Here is a 17704-nt window from a genome sequence, read left to right on the forward strand (position 1 = left end):
AACCATTGTTATTCATATAAAACACACAAAGTTTTATAGGTCCAAACGAGCAAAGCAAGAATTCTGTGCCTTAAAAGAAGCAACATTCACTTGTGTTGTCTCCCTCCCTTTTCCCATTGTAGGTAAAATAAAATGCATCCTTTGTAATTTCATATGATCAGTGCTACAGACTGGTGATGTTCCAAGTATTCACTTAGGCAAAGCTGTGTGCCTTTTCTAGGTAACACGATAATCTGTGTCATTATCTGTAGAGCTGTCATCATGTGCGAGCAACAAGCAGGTGGCACTTGAATCCTTCAGCGGAATAAAAAAATATAATAGAATAGGTTTCAAGACAATGAATCCACTTAGTCCTAGAGGTCTAATGTGGCTTTGGTTATGATATGCCTCCTGATGTTGCTGAACTACAACTCCCATCAGCCCAGAGCACAGGCCACAATGGCTGGGATAGATGGATGTTGGAATCTCAATGCATAGGAATGGCCACCGGGCCACTATCTCTGTCCTACGAGTAAGTTTAAGAATTAAACGTTGTGGTCTGTTTTATAGGGTTGCCATACATCTGGGACGCGGGTGGCGCTGTGGGTTAAACCACAGAGCCTAGGACTTGCCGATCAGAAGGTCAGTGGTTCGAATCCCCGCGACGGGGTGAGCTCCCGTTGCTCGTTCCCTGCTCCTGCCAACCTAGTAGTTCAAAAGCACGTCAAAGTGCAAGTAGATAAATAGGTACCACTCCAGTGGGAAGGTAAATGGCATTTCCATGTGCTGCTCCGGTTTACCAGAAGGAGCTTAGTTATGCTGGCCACATGACCCAGAAGCTGTATGCCGGCTCCCTCGGCCAATAAAGCGAGATGAGTGCCGCAACCCCAGAGTCGGCCACAACTGGATCTAATGGTCAGGGGTCCCTTTACCTTTACCTATACGTCTGGGAAATCACAGACATGTCCTTGGGGGCAGCATGCCCATGGGGGGATTTTAAAATTTAAAATGAAATGTCAGTTTTTTTGGGGGGGTTATTCATTTTTATTTTTTAATTTTTTTTGCTTGGGCTTGGGCTTGGGTGTGGGTGGCGTGGGTTGCTCTGCATGCCACAGAAGCTGCCAACCCGAGCCAGAAAAAGAGGTGCATGGGTTCAGTGGCCCCGTGTGCCTTTTTCCCTGGCTCAAGCCAGCAGCGCCTCGGGCTGCCATCTTTTTTGCTCTTCAAGATATGGCAACCCTACTGTTTGGAAGCCCAGCATAGGATTTTACCATTTGCAATAAAGTGCTCCTGATCTTCTTTGAAAATCAATGCATCCATCATTTTCTTTTAAACTGTCACCTCTTAAATTATATCCCATTGAATGATGATAACTTATTTTCCCCAGTGAAATGTTCAGAAATCTATCTTCCTCATCTCATAGGATGCTTAAGTGCTTTTACAAAATTATCCATAAAACCTTCTGGTTGAACAAACAAATAAATGAATTTCTGCATTGTAAAAGTTCTAACATGTATTCTCTTCTCTCATTTTGCTATTCTGAAGTATTTTCCATTATAGGTAAAATGCATTCTTGATGCATTGATAAATGACTTTTTGATGTTTCAAATAGTCACTTAGGCAAAGTGCCTAGCTTTTTTAGGTAACACAATATTCTGTCTCATTGCAGAGATGCTACGTGCAAGCAGTGAGCAGGTAGAACTTTAATATTTCAAAAAAATGACAGGAAATAAAAGGATAGGTTTTAAAACTTTCACAATACAGAACATTCAAGTGCTGTCTAAGTATGTTTCATTCAATTTATTTGTTCACCAGAAGTTTTTTATGGATAACTCTGTGAAAGCCCTTAAGCCTTCTATGGACTGAAATATGTCAATTGCTGAATATTTAAACCAAGAAAGATAGGTTAGCATCATTCAATGGGATACAATTTAAGAAGCAATACTTAAAAAGAAAACAATTTTTGCACTATCTTGCAAAGATAATCATAAGCGCCTTATTGCAAATGTTAAAAGAGAGGACTACAAAATACTGGGATTAAAACAGGACACAACTTTCATTTGACTCCAAAACTTATTACTGTGGCTCTTTAGATATTGTTGTCTCCAATTCCAATCACTCCCTGCTATCATGGCCTGTGGTCTGGGATGATGGGAAGAAGAAGAAGAGTTTGGATGTGATATCCCTTTTTATCACTACCCTAAGGAGTCTCAAAGCGACTAACAATCTCCTTTCCCTTCCTCCCCCACAACAAACACTCTGTGAGGTGAGTGGGGCTGAGAGACTTCAGAGAAGTGTGATTGGCCCAAGGTCACCCAGCAGCTGCATGTGGAGGAGCGGAGACGCGAACCCGGTTCACTAGATCACGAGTCTACTACTCTTAACCACTACACCACACTGGGAGTTCAATAATATCAGGAGGGATACTATAACCAAAGACACATCAAACCTCAAGGAATAAGTGAATTCATTGTATTCTATATAATGGATCCAGCATATTTAATATTGGGAAAATAAAGGTTTTAATTACCTTAACAGTTTCATATAAATATCTTGCCTAGTGAAAATCTTTTGCTGACACCTCTGGCCCATGACATTAGGAAGCAGCCATTTTGCCTTTAACAATGTCACATTTTAGCAACTGGATGCAGCTGAACAAGCTGAGCCTTTGTGTCCCAAATTCTTCCTATGCCCACACAAACTGCCTACTCCTAGAATATCCCATTAATGGAATCTCTAGCTAGAAATATATTAATTCCCTAAGACACAGGCATAAATCTACAGCATTATTTTATTTGGTTTCCCCCCCTCCCTCTTGTAAATAGCAACCCATACAACTTGGAGAACAGACTGAGGCAAGAAATGTGAGAGACAGTTCCTCCTTTAATTTCCTTTACAGAGAACAGGTATGAAGTCTTTTTGGATGTAATGGCCTATTGTATATTTTAAAAAACATTCTAGGACTTGAACACTGCTGTAGGTATAATGCTGTTCTGCTAGGATATTAAATTTTTAAATCATTGTATTGGTACTCCTGGTATAAATGTTTCATGTTTAAGATGGAAATCCCCATAGCATAGCTAGAGGAAGCAAGCCCCTTTTGAACTCACAGTGGCTTGCTTCCAGGTAGATAGGCTCAAGACGAGGCTTTAAATGTTGTGCTGGTTTTATGCAGTGGGTTCTGAAGACAGATTGTTATTTTGGATGCCTGTTCACATGCTACCCATTTGCAGATGCAGATAAGTCCGTTCACCCCTTTTGGTGCAGCAGCATTGCAGGATGGCAAAGGCTTTACTAGAGCCCTGAGGGGGGAACTGGAACAGTGGTGCCCTTCCTGATAAGCGGTGGGGGCTTATCAGGAACTGGATCCTGGCCTGCACCCTGCTTTGGCTAATGGGGATGCAGGCTGGGGACTTGGGCTGTGCCAGGGGGCAGAGCTGACGGAGCAGGTAGGCTTCCTTCAGATCTGCCCCTTGCCCATTTAAGCAGCCCACCCCTGAGGCACTACCTGTTTGTTCCTTCGCCGGATTTTTCCCCTGCCCACCCACCCTCAGTTTAAGCTTATAGTCAATGACTTTGTTGTGGCTACGGTGGTCGCCGTTCTTTAAGGGGGCCAGGTAGGAATTTCCCCACTGGGCTAATTGCCACTGACCTGGTGGTTTTGCCTACCTCATAGCAATCCTCACAACTGGTTGAGCATTGGGGCAATCCTTTGTTGGGGTATCCCGTTAAAGGGATCCGGGGGGAGAGGCCATGTTTGTGTGCCTGGGGATGGGGCAGGGCCGAAGGCACTCCCTCCGATGGCGCTCCCTGAGGGGGCTCACCTTATTTGATGTAAGTCTTAGGAACCCCCATCTGGATTGACCACGCCTCACTTCCGGCCGGCGGGCCAGAAGTATTTTGATTGCCCCATGTGCAAGCCAAGCCTCTTTCATCTGTATTCAATAAAGTTGTGGCCTGTTTTGACCCCAAACCCAGCCTCATTGGTCTCTTATTTGCATGGGTTGGGGTAGGGGAACCTGATGCCTGGTCCTGCAAAGCGACTCCTTTTGCTCCTCATCTAGCATGGAAGTACACACCAGTGAGCATCTGAAAGAGGGAGGGAAGCCTCTGTGGTGACTATGCGGGGCCAAATATGTGGACCGCAAAGCTTAAACTGATTCCCTATGTCTGCGCCACGTGTTGCTGGCTAGAACACCCCGCAGTTCCGGGTGGTGAGGCTTTGGGAAAATTTCTTCATGCTCCAGATAACCCCAAATGAGAGTGATCTGAATGAACCCGCAAAAATGTAAAATTGTAGCATGTGGGCCTGATAGATTTGTGAAATCCTTAGCTTGGTGCCCTCCAAGTGACTGATAGCTATGTCAGCCATTGGTACTTTCACAGAGGAGTTTGCCAAATCAATGTATTGCAGTACTAAGCAGTACTGAACTCACTCTCCTGCCTTTTCTGCCTATATCCCTGACGTTTTGAGATTAACATCTTACGCTGATGGGTGACGTGGGTTTATGTCTATGTACACACTACCAGCTTAAAACACAGCTAGGTGGTTCTTTTTCTCAATTCAGATCAGTAATAATAATTTTTTATTTATATGCTGCCCATCTGACTGAGTTGCCCCAACCACTCTGGGTGGCAATATGTGCACGGCCTATATTTCAAGAAATGTGGTGTTCTCTAATTTACCACAGGACTGCTATTGAGTTCCCCTGTGTTTACAAATTTGTGATAGACTGTTGCCACACATGTCATGCCCCATATTTTTTTTAACCAGCTGCTATGGAGGCCAAGCATTTTTATTGCTTTCTGTACACAGACAAGCAAACACAAGAATTATATAATATCTGTGGGACAACTCTCTCCACATAATTAGTGGTTAGAAGGACTCAGTTTCAGTATAACACATCTTGAAAGTCTGTGGGTGTTCTATAATCAGCAGTTCTCTTCATGAAAAGTTTCTTGACCATGCTGAGTATTTAAAAAAATAAAAAAATCAGTTTTGGGCCATAGAGTATTCTTCTGCTAAACTGCATAGGAATGTTGAGTTGGCTCTGGCTATGTAGCCTCAACTGTAAAACTGCATTCTTCTTACAAGGTAATGAAAGCATCTAACTGAAGGCTTTATTTGCTGGGGGAGAGCCTGGCTTAACATTTTCCAATATGCCAGTGGTTAAACTGATGAGATACTTTAAAATGAGTCATATGTCTCTCTTGTAAAATGGTGCTGCTAATTGCAAAAGCATGGAGTGAATCCTTTCTATCTGTTTAGTGTGCTTATAAAACGGAGTATTCCCACTGGAAGCATAAATGCTGATCTGATTATGGCACCACCCCCACAATTGAAACTTTAGATTGACTAGTAAAATCCTGTGGTGTGTGCCGCAGGAAAAGGGAGTGGGGAGAGAGAGAGAGAGAGAGAGAGTGAGAGTGAGAGAGAGTATTGTGGCCTGCTTGAACTGTTCCATCTCCATTTACTTGCTTTTCTACCTATGCTTCTAAAAGACAGACAAACAGCAACAAAAACAAACCATTACTTTTCCAGTTCACAGTAACATGGCAGGAGCTTGGTTAGTTTCCCAGGCAAGGTGTTCCTATTACAAGAGTATAAGAAGGAGATTGACAAGCTAGAACATGCGCAAAGGAGGGCAACCAAGATGATCAAGGGCATGGAAGCCAAGCCTGATGAGGAATGGTTGAGGGAGCTGGGTATGTTTAACTTGGAAAAGAGGAGGCTGAGAGGAGATATGACTCCCAGTGGCGAAGCTGCATGCTCTGCTACTGGGGGCAAAGAGCAGGTGGGGGTGTGGCTGGTGCACCCTGGGGGGCCATGACGTGCGCCCCGGGGGGGTGACACGCCGCCCACAAGTGCATGGTGCACATCCCAGGGGCGTGGTATGCCACCTGCGAGATTGTGGTGCACATTCTGGGGGCATGACGCACCACCTGCGGGGGTGTGGTCCCAGTGTGCAGGGGGGTGCATGGTGCATGTCGGGGGGCACCGCAATGGCACCCCACTGGAATAGTGGTGCCGGGGGTGGTCCGCTCCCTCAGCACTCCCGTTCCTCTTCAAATATCTCAAGGGCTGTCACATGGAAGATGGAACAAACTTATTTTCTCCTGCTCCAGAGAGTAGGACTTGAATCTATGGATTCAAGTTACAAGAAAGGAGATTCCAACTAAACATCAGGAAAAACATTCTGACGGGAAGAGCTGTTTGACAGTGGAATGGACTCCCTCATAATTTTTGTGGGCTTGTTTTCAAGGCTGATTTTTTGAAACCCTGAATCTAACTTTTTAAAACACTGAGGGCTTATCCACAGTTACCTTTCCCCCACTCTTTTCAGGCAGAGGTCTGCACTAATGCTCCATGCCCAAGCATTTGTTCTGTATATTTTGCTTTTGCCATGAGCTTTCCCTAAAAAAACCCCCACTCTTTTAAACTGAATTGGAGCAAACATCAAATCAGGTTTTCCAAGAGTTGCCGTTTGTTCCAACTGAGCTTTAAAGAGCAGGTTTTCAAAAGGTGAGGGCTTGAACATGAACTTCTAAATTGTGGACCATGCCTGTAAAGAGCAGAGGAAAAGTGTGGATAAGGCCTGAGTCAGCAAGGGCAAATTCAGCCTGGGTTGACTAGAAAAAGCTGATATAGATGAGAAAACATGAACAGTAAAATAGTCAGAAGAGATGATCCTTGCTCCAGTTCGTCAGAGAAAATATTTACCTGAAGTTAGGTCCAGTGAAATGACTGCAAGGTGGTTCAGACTTGGTAATGCAGCATTACTATATGTTCTTTGTTAAATATCCTCTTCACACGCAAATATATATATTTTGTAGGTTCCTTCTGAATCTGAATTTCTGAGGTTCAGTTTTGTTCCTTCGTTTGGAAGCCTTCCAACTCAGTTCTACATCGCTGATGCCACAACATTTCTTGCAGAGGGACCTGTAGATAGAAACTCTCAAGAAATTACTGGGCACAAGGTAGGTTTTTTTTCCTTTTTTATATTTTCATACTGATTTATGTTTGTGCGGAGACAGTCTTTCAAACTGTCTTGAAATAGGTTGGCTGCCATCTGCATAGGTCCTCTTTGCTTGTAATATTTACTGTTTACAAGCAATATCAACTGTTGTTATTTTCAGATTGGATTCACTCACATGGCAACAAACCTAGTTTTGTAATTAAAGTTTATTTGGTGCTGTAGTGCAACAGACCCACTTTCTGAGTCCGCCCCCCCAAAAAAACTGGACATTTTGTGAAAAGCAAACAGGTGGGGAAATGTACTGGAAAGTGTAGGATAACTATGATTGATTTAATGTCAAAAAACATGTCCATAATCAAATCAGATGAATGCTCAATAAATCATGGAAGTCATCTAACCCTCCCCACAAACTTTGCGCAAACAAATTATGACAAAATGCTCAACTTGTGGGTTTCCTGGAAGTGATCTTTATGTCAGCACTGCATTAATGTTTGAACCTTCTTGAAAAATGTTTTTAGCTTTGGCTGCATTATAGCTGTCCTTTGTTCTTCATCACACCTTGATGACATCACAACCAGCCAGGAGGGATAGGGAAGGCCTGCCCATTTCAGCTCACCTTTGGGAAGCATATACAGCTCGTAAATTCTTTGGCAACCAGTCACCTGTACTCTCTTTAGTCTTGCAAAGAGTCGCTTAACAGACTTGGCTAGAGCCACTAACTTAACAGAGACAGGTTTGACCATTTGGGCATCCTCATTTTCTACAGAACCCTGTTTTACAGATCTAAAACCACAGGCTTGGAGGGTGACCCCTAAAATGACATCCATACTAATCCCAATCCTATAGCAATGTTCTGTAAGTATGCTCTGCTGGATTAAGCAGAAAGTCTTTCCAATCATGCCTCCAGTTGTGCTCTTTAAATCCCCAATGGAGGTGACCTTAAGGAGTGCCAACTCTGTTTCCCCAAGCCAATGTGTTTACACAAGAAGTTCCTAGGAGGTATTCCTGAATGAGCACAATGTGTACTAGGGTTAAGTGTACAGTCCTTAAGAGCTATTCCCTTGTGGAGTCCTACCTTGTGAAACAAGCTAAGACATTGTATTTGTTGTTTAAAATACATGGTGCCTTGTTGGGGACAGCCTCCAGTCTCTAATTCAGGAGCCACAGCAAAGCTGTTTCTGGCATTTGAGGGGTTAATGGCCAAAATCTGCAGGACCACTGAATGGGTCCCTGTAACAAAACAATGATGCTTTGTACTAAAATGCCCACCCTTAACAAGTACAGTCAAGCTCCATGACTGCAAATTCTTTTGTTTTGTCTGCTCAGAGAATGTCCTGGTTTTGAAGTCCTTTTGTGGTTTCAATGTCTATATGGGGCTTTGCCCCAGATTTTCCCCTCTGAGGAGCGTGGGAGCCAGTCTTTTGGTTTCATGCAGCCCACAGCCAGAACCCAGTCTCCACCGTGCCTGCTTTAAAGGGGTCTTGTAGTCCATTCTGCTTGACTGCACCTGTCTCCACCCCAGTTCCTTTATTGCTCCTAATAAAATGTGAATGATTTCTTCAGGAGTCTACCCCCCTCACTGTTTTGGTGCTGCTTGAAAGCAACAAGTTCTTCCCTTGTATCAGGCCATATTTATGGGAAAGTGTGTTGAGGGAAGAGGGAAGTCGCCAACAGTGGAAAGCTCATTATGTCAACAATACAAGCCCCACTTTCTTTGTCTGTGACCCTCCCCGTCTTTTCTGGTGCCTGAGACGTTGGACATGTTTTCCAATGCAGATGCATTAGCTTGTATTGTAGTACAAATTCTTAATTCTTTGGCTGGTAAGGAAAACGAGCTTATGAAAGTAAAACAATTGACCCAAGTCTGGTTTGTTTTTGTTATTTCACAATAGGCTGAAGCAGTTCCTGGAGGTCAGGCCGTAGGAAGTGGAAACGAGGGAAACGGCGGCTCTGCCAGTTGCACAAACAGTCGCCACAAACTTTTCCAAGCCAAAGATCACAAGGCAAGCAGAAGGGAAATGGAAGGGGATGACCTCTTCAAAGCTGAATTTGTCTTCATTATGGACTCAGATGAGGACAAAAACACTCCACTAGGCAACGGATATGGACATGGAAGATCTGAGGGTCTGGATGCATCCTGTTTGTCTCCGAGTGGCGAATCCAGAGGACATCCGACAGCCCCACAGTTACCACTGCACACTGAGATCTCTTACAGTTCTGTCAGCCAACAGAAACAGTCTCAGGTATCTTGTTTTCCTAATTGTGAGCGTGCATGGGAAAGGAAATATTGCCATCTCTATGAAAACCTCTCTCTTTGTACTATACTTGGTTAGACTTGCTGTTTATTCGTTAACCTGCTCAGTTACGAATTAGTCCCTCATATTGCCTTCCATGGCTGAGAGAAGTTGCTTGTCTAGTGGCGGAGATTGATGTGGTGGTGGAAAAAGCACATGGCACTGCAACATTTTTTGTACTTTCAATGACACGTGGCAGTTATGGCAAATGGGAGTAGTCCAGCCTTCCCCAAGCTGGTATCCTTCAGGTGTTTTGGGCACCCATCAGCCCCTGACAGCATGGCCAGAGATGGTAGCATTTATAGTCCATAATATCTGGAAATCACCACTTTGGAGAAGGTTGGTGTAGACTGTTGCTATACTACTTCACCTAATGATGGCTGAAACAACACTTAACCTGAGCACACATTCTACTTAGGACTACTTTACACAGGACAAAAATCCTTTCTCTCTCTATATATATATTTGGGTAGGGGCCATTAAGGAAACAAAGGAAGGGAAGGGCTGTTGCTCAGTAGCACAGCACAGGTTTTCTATCCCACAGATCCCAGGCTCAATCTCTGCCATTTCTAGGAAACTCTGTTAAGATTCCTATCTGAAACACTCCAGAGCCACTACCACTCAGTGTAGACTGTGCATGATGGACCAATATAAGGCAGCTTCGTAATTCATTTTGACATAGGAAATTGTAACTCTCTTGCATGTGGATCATCATGTGTAAATTGCTTCCTAATGTGTGCAAACAAAAAATTCACATGACTTATTTGAATATGAGATTTGCTGGCATTCTGTGTAGGCATTGAGTGAAGTGTGAAGCATCCTACAGACCAATGACTGCTTTTAGTCTCACAGTATTACTCTGAAGCAGCCAGAACTATTCACTGGACCAAGCAGTCTGGGAATGTCATCAACAAAACTAACTTTGCTGATAATCATGGGCTGGATGCAGTGGTTCCCTTCCTCTAGTGGAAGAAGCTGGGTCCAGTACCAAATCTCCAGGCTTCTTCATACGTTATGTTTTTTAGATTGCTGTACACCTACGTTTATTTTTAACTGCAGACATGAAATGCTAAACGATGAATGTGGCAAGCATGTGTTGGTAAACACGGGGACTGTATTAACCATACACACTTGTTTCAGAGCTGAGATTGGCTGCAGATCTGTCTCAAATCCATTTGGGGGGGGCTGCCTAACTTGTGGCACTGTAACTTGTAAAATAAAGATTTTGAGGGGGTGGGGAATGTTTCAAATGTAGTTAGTAGACTCGTACTTTATCTGCTTTGAGATATATGTGTAAGGATTGCTTCCTATAGACCAGGACTCTTGCATCTTGTGTCTACTTTGTTTTTTGTTTTCGTTTTTTGGAAACCTGAGGTTCATCATTGAGAGCTGGGTGCAAAATTGGGGCTCAGCTGAGCAAACATACAGTAAGAATTAAAGGACAGGGTGCTTCTGAACACATGTCCAAGCCAAGATTTGTGATCAGCACCCACCAGAACCAAGTGTACAATCTCTCTCTCTCTCTCTCTCTCTCTCTCTCTCTCTCTCTCTCTCTCTCTCTCTCACACACACACACACACACACACACACACCATTCCTAGTTGCCCCTTTAAAATTCATTTTTCAACAACATAATTTAGGAGCAGAACAGCTTTGTGGTTGTTCCTAATGTCAAAAACTCTTGCTGATTTACTGGAAATCAATACCCCTCACCACCCCAGTTAAAGGCCATAGGTTGTTTAAATAATTAAAGGCCTGGGAGAAGATAAATGTTTTTGCCTGGTGCCTAAAGATATGCAATGAAGGCACCAGGTGAGACTCCCTGGGAAGAGCATTCTGCAAGTGGGGACCACCACAGGCCTCTTGTGGAGGAGGCTTACAGCATATATAAAACATAGTAAAACATGTTATACTGTATATGCATGGTGTGTGTGTGTGTGTGTGTGTGTGTGTGTGTATGAGATTTGTAAGCTGTTAGAGAATCCCTCAAGCAGCACTTGTTTTCATGGGTAAAGTGTTTAGCCAGATGGTGCTAAGGAATATGCTTGGTGTTCTCAAGTCAGGACACAGCAATGCTTATGTCTTCACATCAGCTTCTTGGGGAGATGTGCATGTATAACTGTGAGCCCATTTGCAGCCATTGGGTTGCTTTGCAATTCCACATAACACCAAAGTGTTTGCTAATGTAACCCTTCCTGGGTTTGCATTTTAAAAACCTGAAGCTTTTTACATCTTTTGTTTACAACCCACAGTTGCAAATGGCATTTATTATTATTATTATTATTTTATTATTATTATTATTATTATATGTGGAAAAGTGGGAAACAAATTAGTATTGAATCTAGAACACTGATATCTTTCTTTTATGTAAATAAAGCAAAGTGCCAACAAACTATGTGCATGCATTATTTAATATTAAATAGCAATCACTTGGCAATGCAGCACACAATATAATCACTGATAATTAAAGGAGGTGTTATGCTGTTAAAGCACATGGCAGATGTAGTGAATGGAAATAGGATGCATAATTTGAAGAACATCATGGTTGCTGCTCTGTATTAACATTTCTTTTTCTTTTCCACTCTCCAGTTAACTTCTCCTCTGTCTACCTCTGATCATCCTTCTTATAAGCCACTTGTTGCTCATTTGCTTTCTCCAACTAACCTGACGGTAGAACAGGACCTGTCTCCCGCTGTCCATCAAGCCTCTTCTCTTCAAGAATCCCACAGCCAATGGCAGTCTGCAAATGGGTCCACTGTACGCCAGACATCTACCTATTTACAGTCTACTGCTTCTTACAGCCTCCCTTCTCCCATATTGCAAAGACCTTCTTTCCCAAGTCACAGCCTTTCAGATGGGGCTCAGTTGCCCAGTGGTCTCCAGGCTAGGAATCTTCCCCAGAAATATGAGCTCACCTCATCCCCTTTATCAAGCAAAGACTCGTGCCCTTCTTCCCCACAGACTCACAGTTCAGCAGACACACTTCAGAGCTCATCCCCTCAGGCCGCTTCTCCTCTCCCGCCCAAGAGGTTTGCCCCCTTGTCTGTGGTTCCCATCTATATCACGACACGCTTATTATCCCCTAGCCCAAAGCCTCTGTCTTCTCCTCTTCATGGTTCCTCCTCCACCATCTATAGTGTCAACAACCCCGGCAGCCAAATGTCTTCCAGTGGGAACCTTCTGAAATCCGGAACTAAGTCGCCACTACCAACCAGGCTCTCTCTTCTGACTGCTATTTTGAAGTCAGGATCTGCTCCGAAAAGACCATTTTCTCCTGCATCTTGCCCTGCTACGTTTTCTCCCAATTCCTTGGGCTCTTCAATGCTGGCAATAGACCAAAAGTTTAAAATGACCCCTCCGACCCCTAAGAAAGCTGCCTCAGAGTATTCAATTAGGTCCGCCTCTCCCAGTCAAGAGGAATTTCGTCTTTCGGTGTTTTCTACCATGCCCAATCGCATGGCCTTGTTTTCAAAGTCCAGCCCTACTCTTAGAACTAGGTCCCTGTCTCCTAAAAAGCACCTTGATACCAGGGCGCTTTCCCCTGACAAATTGCGCCCTTTGTCACCCACCATTTCTTCCTATAGAAAAACAGTTGTGTCTCCTCTGTTACAGTCGAAATCTCCCACTTTCTCCTTGCCTCCCCACGCCCCTAGGAAAGGGGCCCACTCTCCTGCCCACAAAGCCCGAGGGCCTGAAAAGTCTAAGAAGGTGCATACCTATTCCCCCACTTTTACCGCTAAGTCCTATCCACTGTCTCCTCCTGGTGTTAGCCAAAGGGACGCCGTTTCCTCCACTGCAGACAAGGGCTCTCTCTCTCCAGCCTTAATGCATTCTAGCTGCCGGTCAAACGGATGTTTACCACAAGCCATTGTTAAGGACCCAGCTACCTATTCGCCAGCTCTTTCACCTCATTGGCAAGCTTCTCGTACAGATTCGACTTCACCCACTCCTCCAGGCTATCATATTAAAGCCCCTTCTCCACACAGAGAGTCCTCCTCTGTTCATTCAAACTTCCGAGCTTGCCCTCCATCTTCAAGACCCAGGACCCCAACAGTACCACAGCACAGATCTCCTGCCACAGTGCATTCACCTTGTTCATTGTTGTCAGGCTCCAGGGAGGTGACTTCACCACTGTCTTTCTCTCTGCCTTCTGCCTCTGAGAATAAGAAGCCCCAGGTATTCAATATTTGCTTGCCTGCCTGCCTGCCTGCTTGCTTGCTTTCAGAGATGGGAGAGTCCATCCAGTTTGGTTGTTTTGGTGTCTCATTTTCCTGGACTTAAATTAAGCTAGCTACATTATGCAGCAATTAGCAATTTTTTTATATATTTTAAAAATCCTCATGGAAATCTCCAGCGTTTTAGTGCTAATTTCTTCTAATAATCACATGCGGTTTGACACATTTTTGCAAGCAATTTATCCTAATGCTTCTTTGCATGTTATTTTACTAATACGTCCAGTTTTATGCCTACTTTCAACTAATAGATGTATTTTTGTAAACACTGGTTGGAGAACAGCACTGCAGAAATTGGAGAAGTGTGACATAACTGTGTTTTGGTTTGTATGTGGCTTGGAAGAAATGGAAATGTGATAGATTTGGCTTTAAATGTGCACTGAATCGAATTTCTCCTCCATCCCTGCTAGCTTCCCTGCTGGTCTTCCCTTTCTTCCCCACTGCAGGAAAATGGTGCCCAAAGAATGGAAAAGAGAGAGAATCAAAATTCTGAGCAATATGAATTATATCTTTGATCATTGAGATAATCCTCATCCACCAATGTTTTCCAAGCACCTTGAGCCAAGTATAGAAAAACTTTGCATAGGAGCAGTGAGGGAGCCAAGCTAACTGCTGGTGTCAAATTGCTCAAGGTGGTTAAAACAAAAAGATATTGTGAGGAGCTCCTAAAGGTTCTCTCGAAACTGAGCGGTTGGGCAGGAAACTGGCAAATGCAATTCAGTGGCCTGGTTTGCTCATCACAGTATGGCTTCCCATGACTGTGTGAATATGCCACCTCCCAGAGATGCAGGGTGGAAGCTTGTTTGTTCCTCCCTGGGTGTGGGGTGGCAACTAAGCCAAGGTTTAGCTCAGCTCAGATTGTGGTTAAGGTCTCTCTTCCTTCACCATGATCTATCACCCTAGAGTAAACCTTTATAGAGACTTTCTCCCTCCACTGTATGCCTCTGAATACCAGTTGCAGACCAGATAAGCTGCTGGCCTGATCCAACAGGGGTCTTCTTAGGTTCTTCTCAATATCTTTGACTAAATGGAAATAATGCAGGCCCTCATTATTTTGCATACATGGCTTGCACCACTGATGAAGGAACGGTATATGCATCCAAGTACCCATGAATTTCTTCATCATAAGATAACTGTATTTGTGGTTTTGACACCACATGTCATTAACAGTGTGCACCAGATTGCTCAGCAACTACTTTGAAGGCTTTGTTTCAAAATCCCTTCAGTTCAACCAGTGACCATTTGACACACACAAAATCTTTTGGCACTATTGGCACACATTCCAGCTTGTTAAAAAGAGAACTTTCCCCCCTTTCTGTTTTGTTCACGATATAATGACAGTTCTAATCTGTGTTCATCAGTAAGTGGAAATAAGCATGAGCTGCTCTGGATTAATTAATTTTGAAATTGAATTTTTTTGGTGTGATGCACCCTGTTTTCTGAAGTAAGTAGGGCATTGTCTTCAATTCCACTTTTCAGTCCAATCAATTGCAGCACGATTCAAACTTGCATCAACAATAGGCTGATTTGCACATGCTGCTGATGGATATTATAATTATTGTTGGCGGGAACTAACTTTGAGGCTGGTTCCATAGAAATAGCTTTAATTAAATTCAATTAAAAATGCAGCAGTTGTGTTACTGGATACAAATATTTATAAACCATTGTCCATATAAATCTTAAGCATGGTTCATTTTGTGAGGAAGTGTTTCCCCACACAAAAGCAGAGAATGCCTTCTTAAAGGCTGCTAATAATTCATGGCCTGCTATTACTGCAGTCATCTCACTGTGCAAGGGAATGAAAAGCATGTGATTGTATGCAGTTTGCACAAAATGCTTGAATAGATTTTGAAGACATTACAGGACAGAAGTCTTTCTGCCACATTCATGTGCGTGCAACACAAACACACACCTGTGGCTACCTGCAAAATAAATATACTGTATGTGCAGCCCACAGTTCTCTCACACATCTTATGTGCATCCCAGAAATCACTTTAGTACATGAACATCCACAGTGGGGTAGTGGGCAGGTGAGGGCAGCTGGTTTAACCATAATTCCCAGATTCCCAGATTTTCTTTTTTTAAAGAGAGGGAGTAAATTTCTGCATTTGTAGAACCTGATATATGAGGCATAACAGACAGGTATCATTCATATTTTTTTTGTGATAAATTAGCATGTCTTAACACATGGACGTAGGGGATGCAGTGGTGCTGTGGTCTAAACCACAGAGCCTAGGACTTGCCGATCAGAAGGTTGGCGGTTCGAATCCCCGTGATGGGGTGAGCTCCCGTTGCTCGGTCCCTGCTCCTGCCCACCTAAGCAGTTCAAAAACACATCAAAGTGCAAGTAGATAAATAGGTATTGTTCCGGTGGGAAGGTAAATGACGTTTCCGTGCACTGCTCTGGTTTTGCCAGAAGCGGCTTCATCATGCTGGCCACATGACCAGGAAAAACTGTCTGCAGACAAATGTCGGCTACCTCGGCCAGCAAAGCGAGATGAGTGTCGCAACCGCAGAGTCGTTCGTGACTGGACTTAACTGTCAGGGGTACCTTTACCTTTAACACATGGACTTAGGTTTCATGAATAAACAGCATCTCTCATAGGATTGGTATTTTGACTACATGGAACTGCTCTCTAGAACATTGTGCCTTCAGAACTTCTAATGAGAGTCACGGTTTCAGGGGACCAGCTTATTGGGAGGAACACGGGGGAAATCCTCATCAAATAACACATTTATTCATAGAAAGAAAGAAAAATAATAATTTGATGCCAGCTTTATTGTTATGAGTCACTGACAACTCTACACAGTACAAATTCATGAGCTGTCAAATCCAGTTTGTCCCTTAAGAGTTTCTCTAATCTGACTCTGATAACTATGCATCCCATGATGCTAGGGTAAAGACACTGGGGAAGGAGAATCCGGGGGAAGGAATGGACTACGAGGGATTAAGAAAATGAAACTTTGTATTTTAATCCTTCCTGGTGTGTAAGAAAGAACTTCCAAAGCAGTGATTTGGAAGGAAAAGTGCTTTCTTGTGCATTGTAACACTGACTGTTTGGACCATGTGTGTCACATACCAAGAAAAGCACAGGAACTTACAGGTAAAGGTAAAGGTAAAGATAAAGGGACCCCTGACCATTAGGTCCAGTTGCAGACGACTCTGGGGTTGCGGTGCTCATCTCGCTTTACTGGCCGAGGGAGCTGGCGTACAGCTTCCAGGTCATGTGGCCAGCTTGACTAAGCTGCTTCTGGTGAACCAGAGCAGTGCATGGAAACGCCATTTACCTTCCTGCTGGAGTGGTACCTATTTATCCAGTTGCACTTTGACATGCTTTCGAACTGCTAGGTGGACAGGAGCTGGGACAGAGCAACGGGAGCTCACCCCATTGTGGGGATTTGAACCACCAATCTTCTGATTGGCAAGCCCTGCTGTCACTATTTTTGTATGGGATTCAGTCACATACTGGCAAATTCGGGTTGATCAAATAATGTTCATTTGGACCCCTTACACAGCAAACCTGCTTCCCTAAGAGATCAGAGTTTTTGCCCTAAGGAAAATGATGGGGAGATGCACTGGAAAGTGGAAGACAACTCTTGTTGTGACACAAAGTCATATAGACTCCCCACAAACAAATCTGAATGGATGCTCATTAAATATTTTTCTAACCTCCCTGCAAATCAGTTGTGATGAGTGCTCAATATACAGGTTGTCTGGAAAAGTGTTCCTAGTGTGTTTACCTTTTTCTTGGGAGTGAAATGAGTAGATGAAAAGGTGCTTGCCATCTGGTCCAAGGGATTTCACCACATTCATCGTCTAGCAAACAGAGCTAAGGAAGGCAACTGCAAGTCAGCATGGAGAAAGCCACAAACTGGCCTCTCCACCTCCACTTCAGTGGTTCTCTGTGTCCCAGCTCCATTATATTTGTATTGTTATCAAACTACCAGTGTTGGCTCTCTTTGCAAAGCAAAGAGTTATCGCTATTGCTCTGTGAAAGTGATCACCTGTCTCTATCTGGAGCGGTCTTCACTGACCCTGTCAGCAAAAGGGCATCCTTTCACACGTGTGGGCTGCATGGATTGTATTTGCAGCAAAGCATAAAATGAATATTGTGTGCACCCTAATAGACAAATGAATGCATGCCAATGAATAGTGAAATGAATGTGTGAGCTACTGTTCTATAAAAGTCAGAACAACATATTCACGCAGCATGTAAGCCCC

At 43.6% G+C, this 17704-nt stretch overlaps 1 protein-coding gene across 11 annotated transcripts in view; it reads left to right on the forward strand.

Moving 5' to 3' along the window:
• MLIP (muscular LMNA interacting protein) overlaps nt 1-17704 on the forward strand; it is a 53402-nt gene that overhangs the window by 11906 nt on the left and 23792 nt on the right. For 10 of the 11 annotated variants that reach the window (XM_083730108.1, XM_083730100.1, XM_083730109.1 and 7 more), the window contains exons 2-4: nt 6814-6957; nt 8849-9199; nt 11840-13426. In XM_083730108.1, the coding sequence (XP_083586234.1) occupies nt 8975-9199; nt 11840-13426 (1812 nt within the window). In that variant the 5' untranslated portion in view covers nt 6814-6957; nt 8849-8974. The remainder of the gene's footprint in view (nt 1-6813; nt 6958-8848; nt 9200-11839; nt 13427-17704) is intronic. The other variant, XM_083730102.1, reaches the window with a different exon arrangement.

The sequence above is a fragment of the Podarcis gaigeae genome, assembly GCF_964106915.1.
Source record: "Podarcis gaigeae genome assembly, chromosome: 3".
NCBI classification, from domain to species: domain Eukaryota; kingdom Metazoa; phylum Chordata; class Lepidosauria; order Squamata; family Lacertidae; genus Podarcis; species Podarcis gaigeae.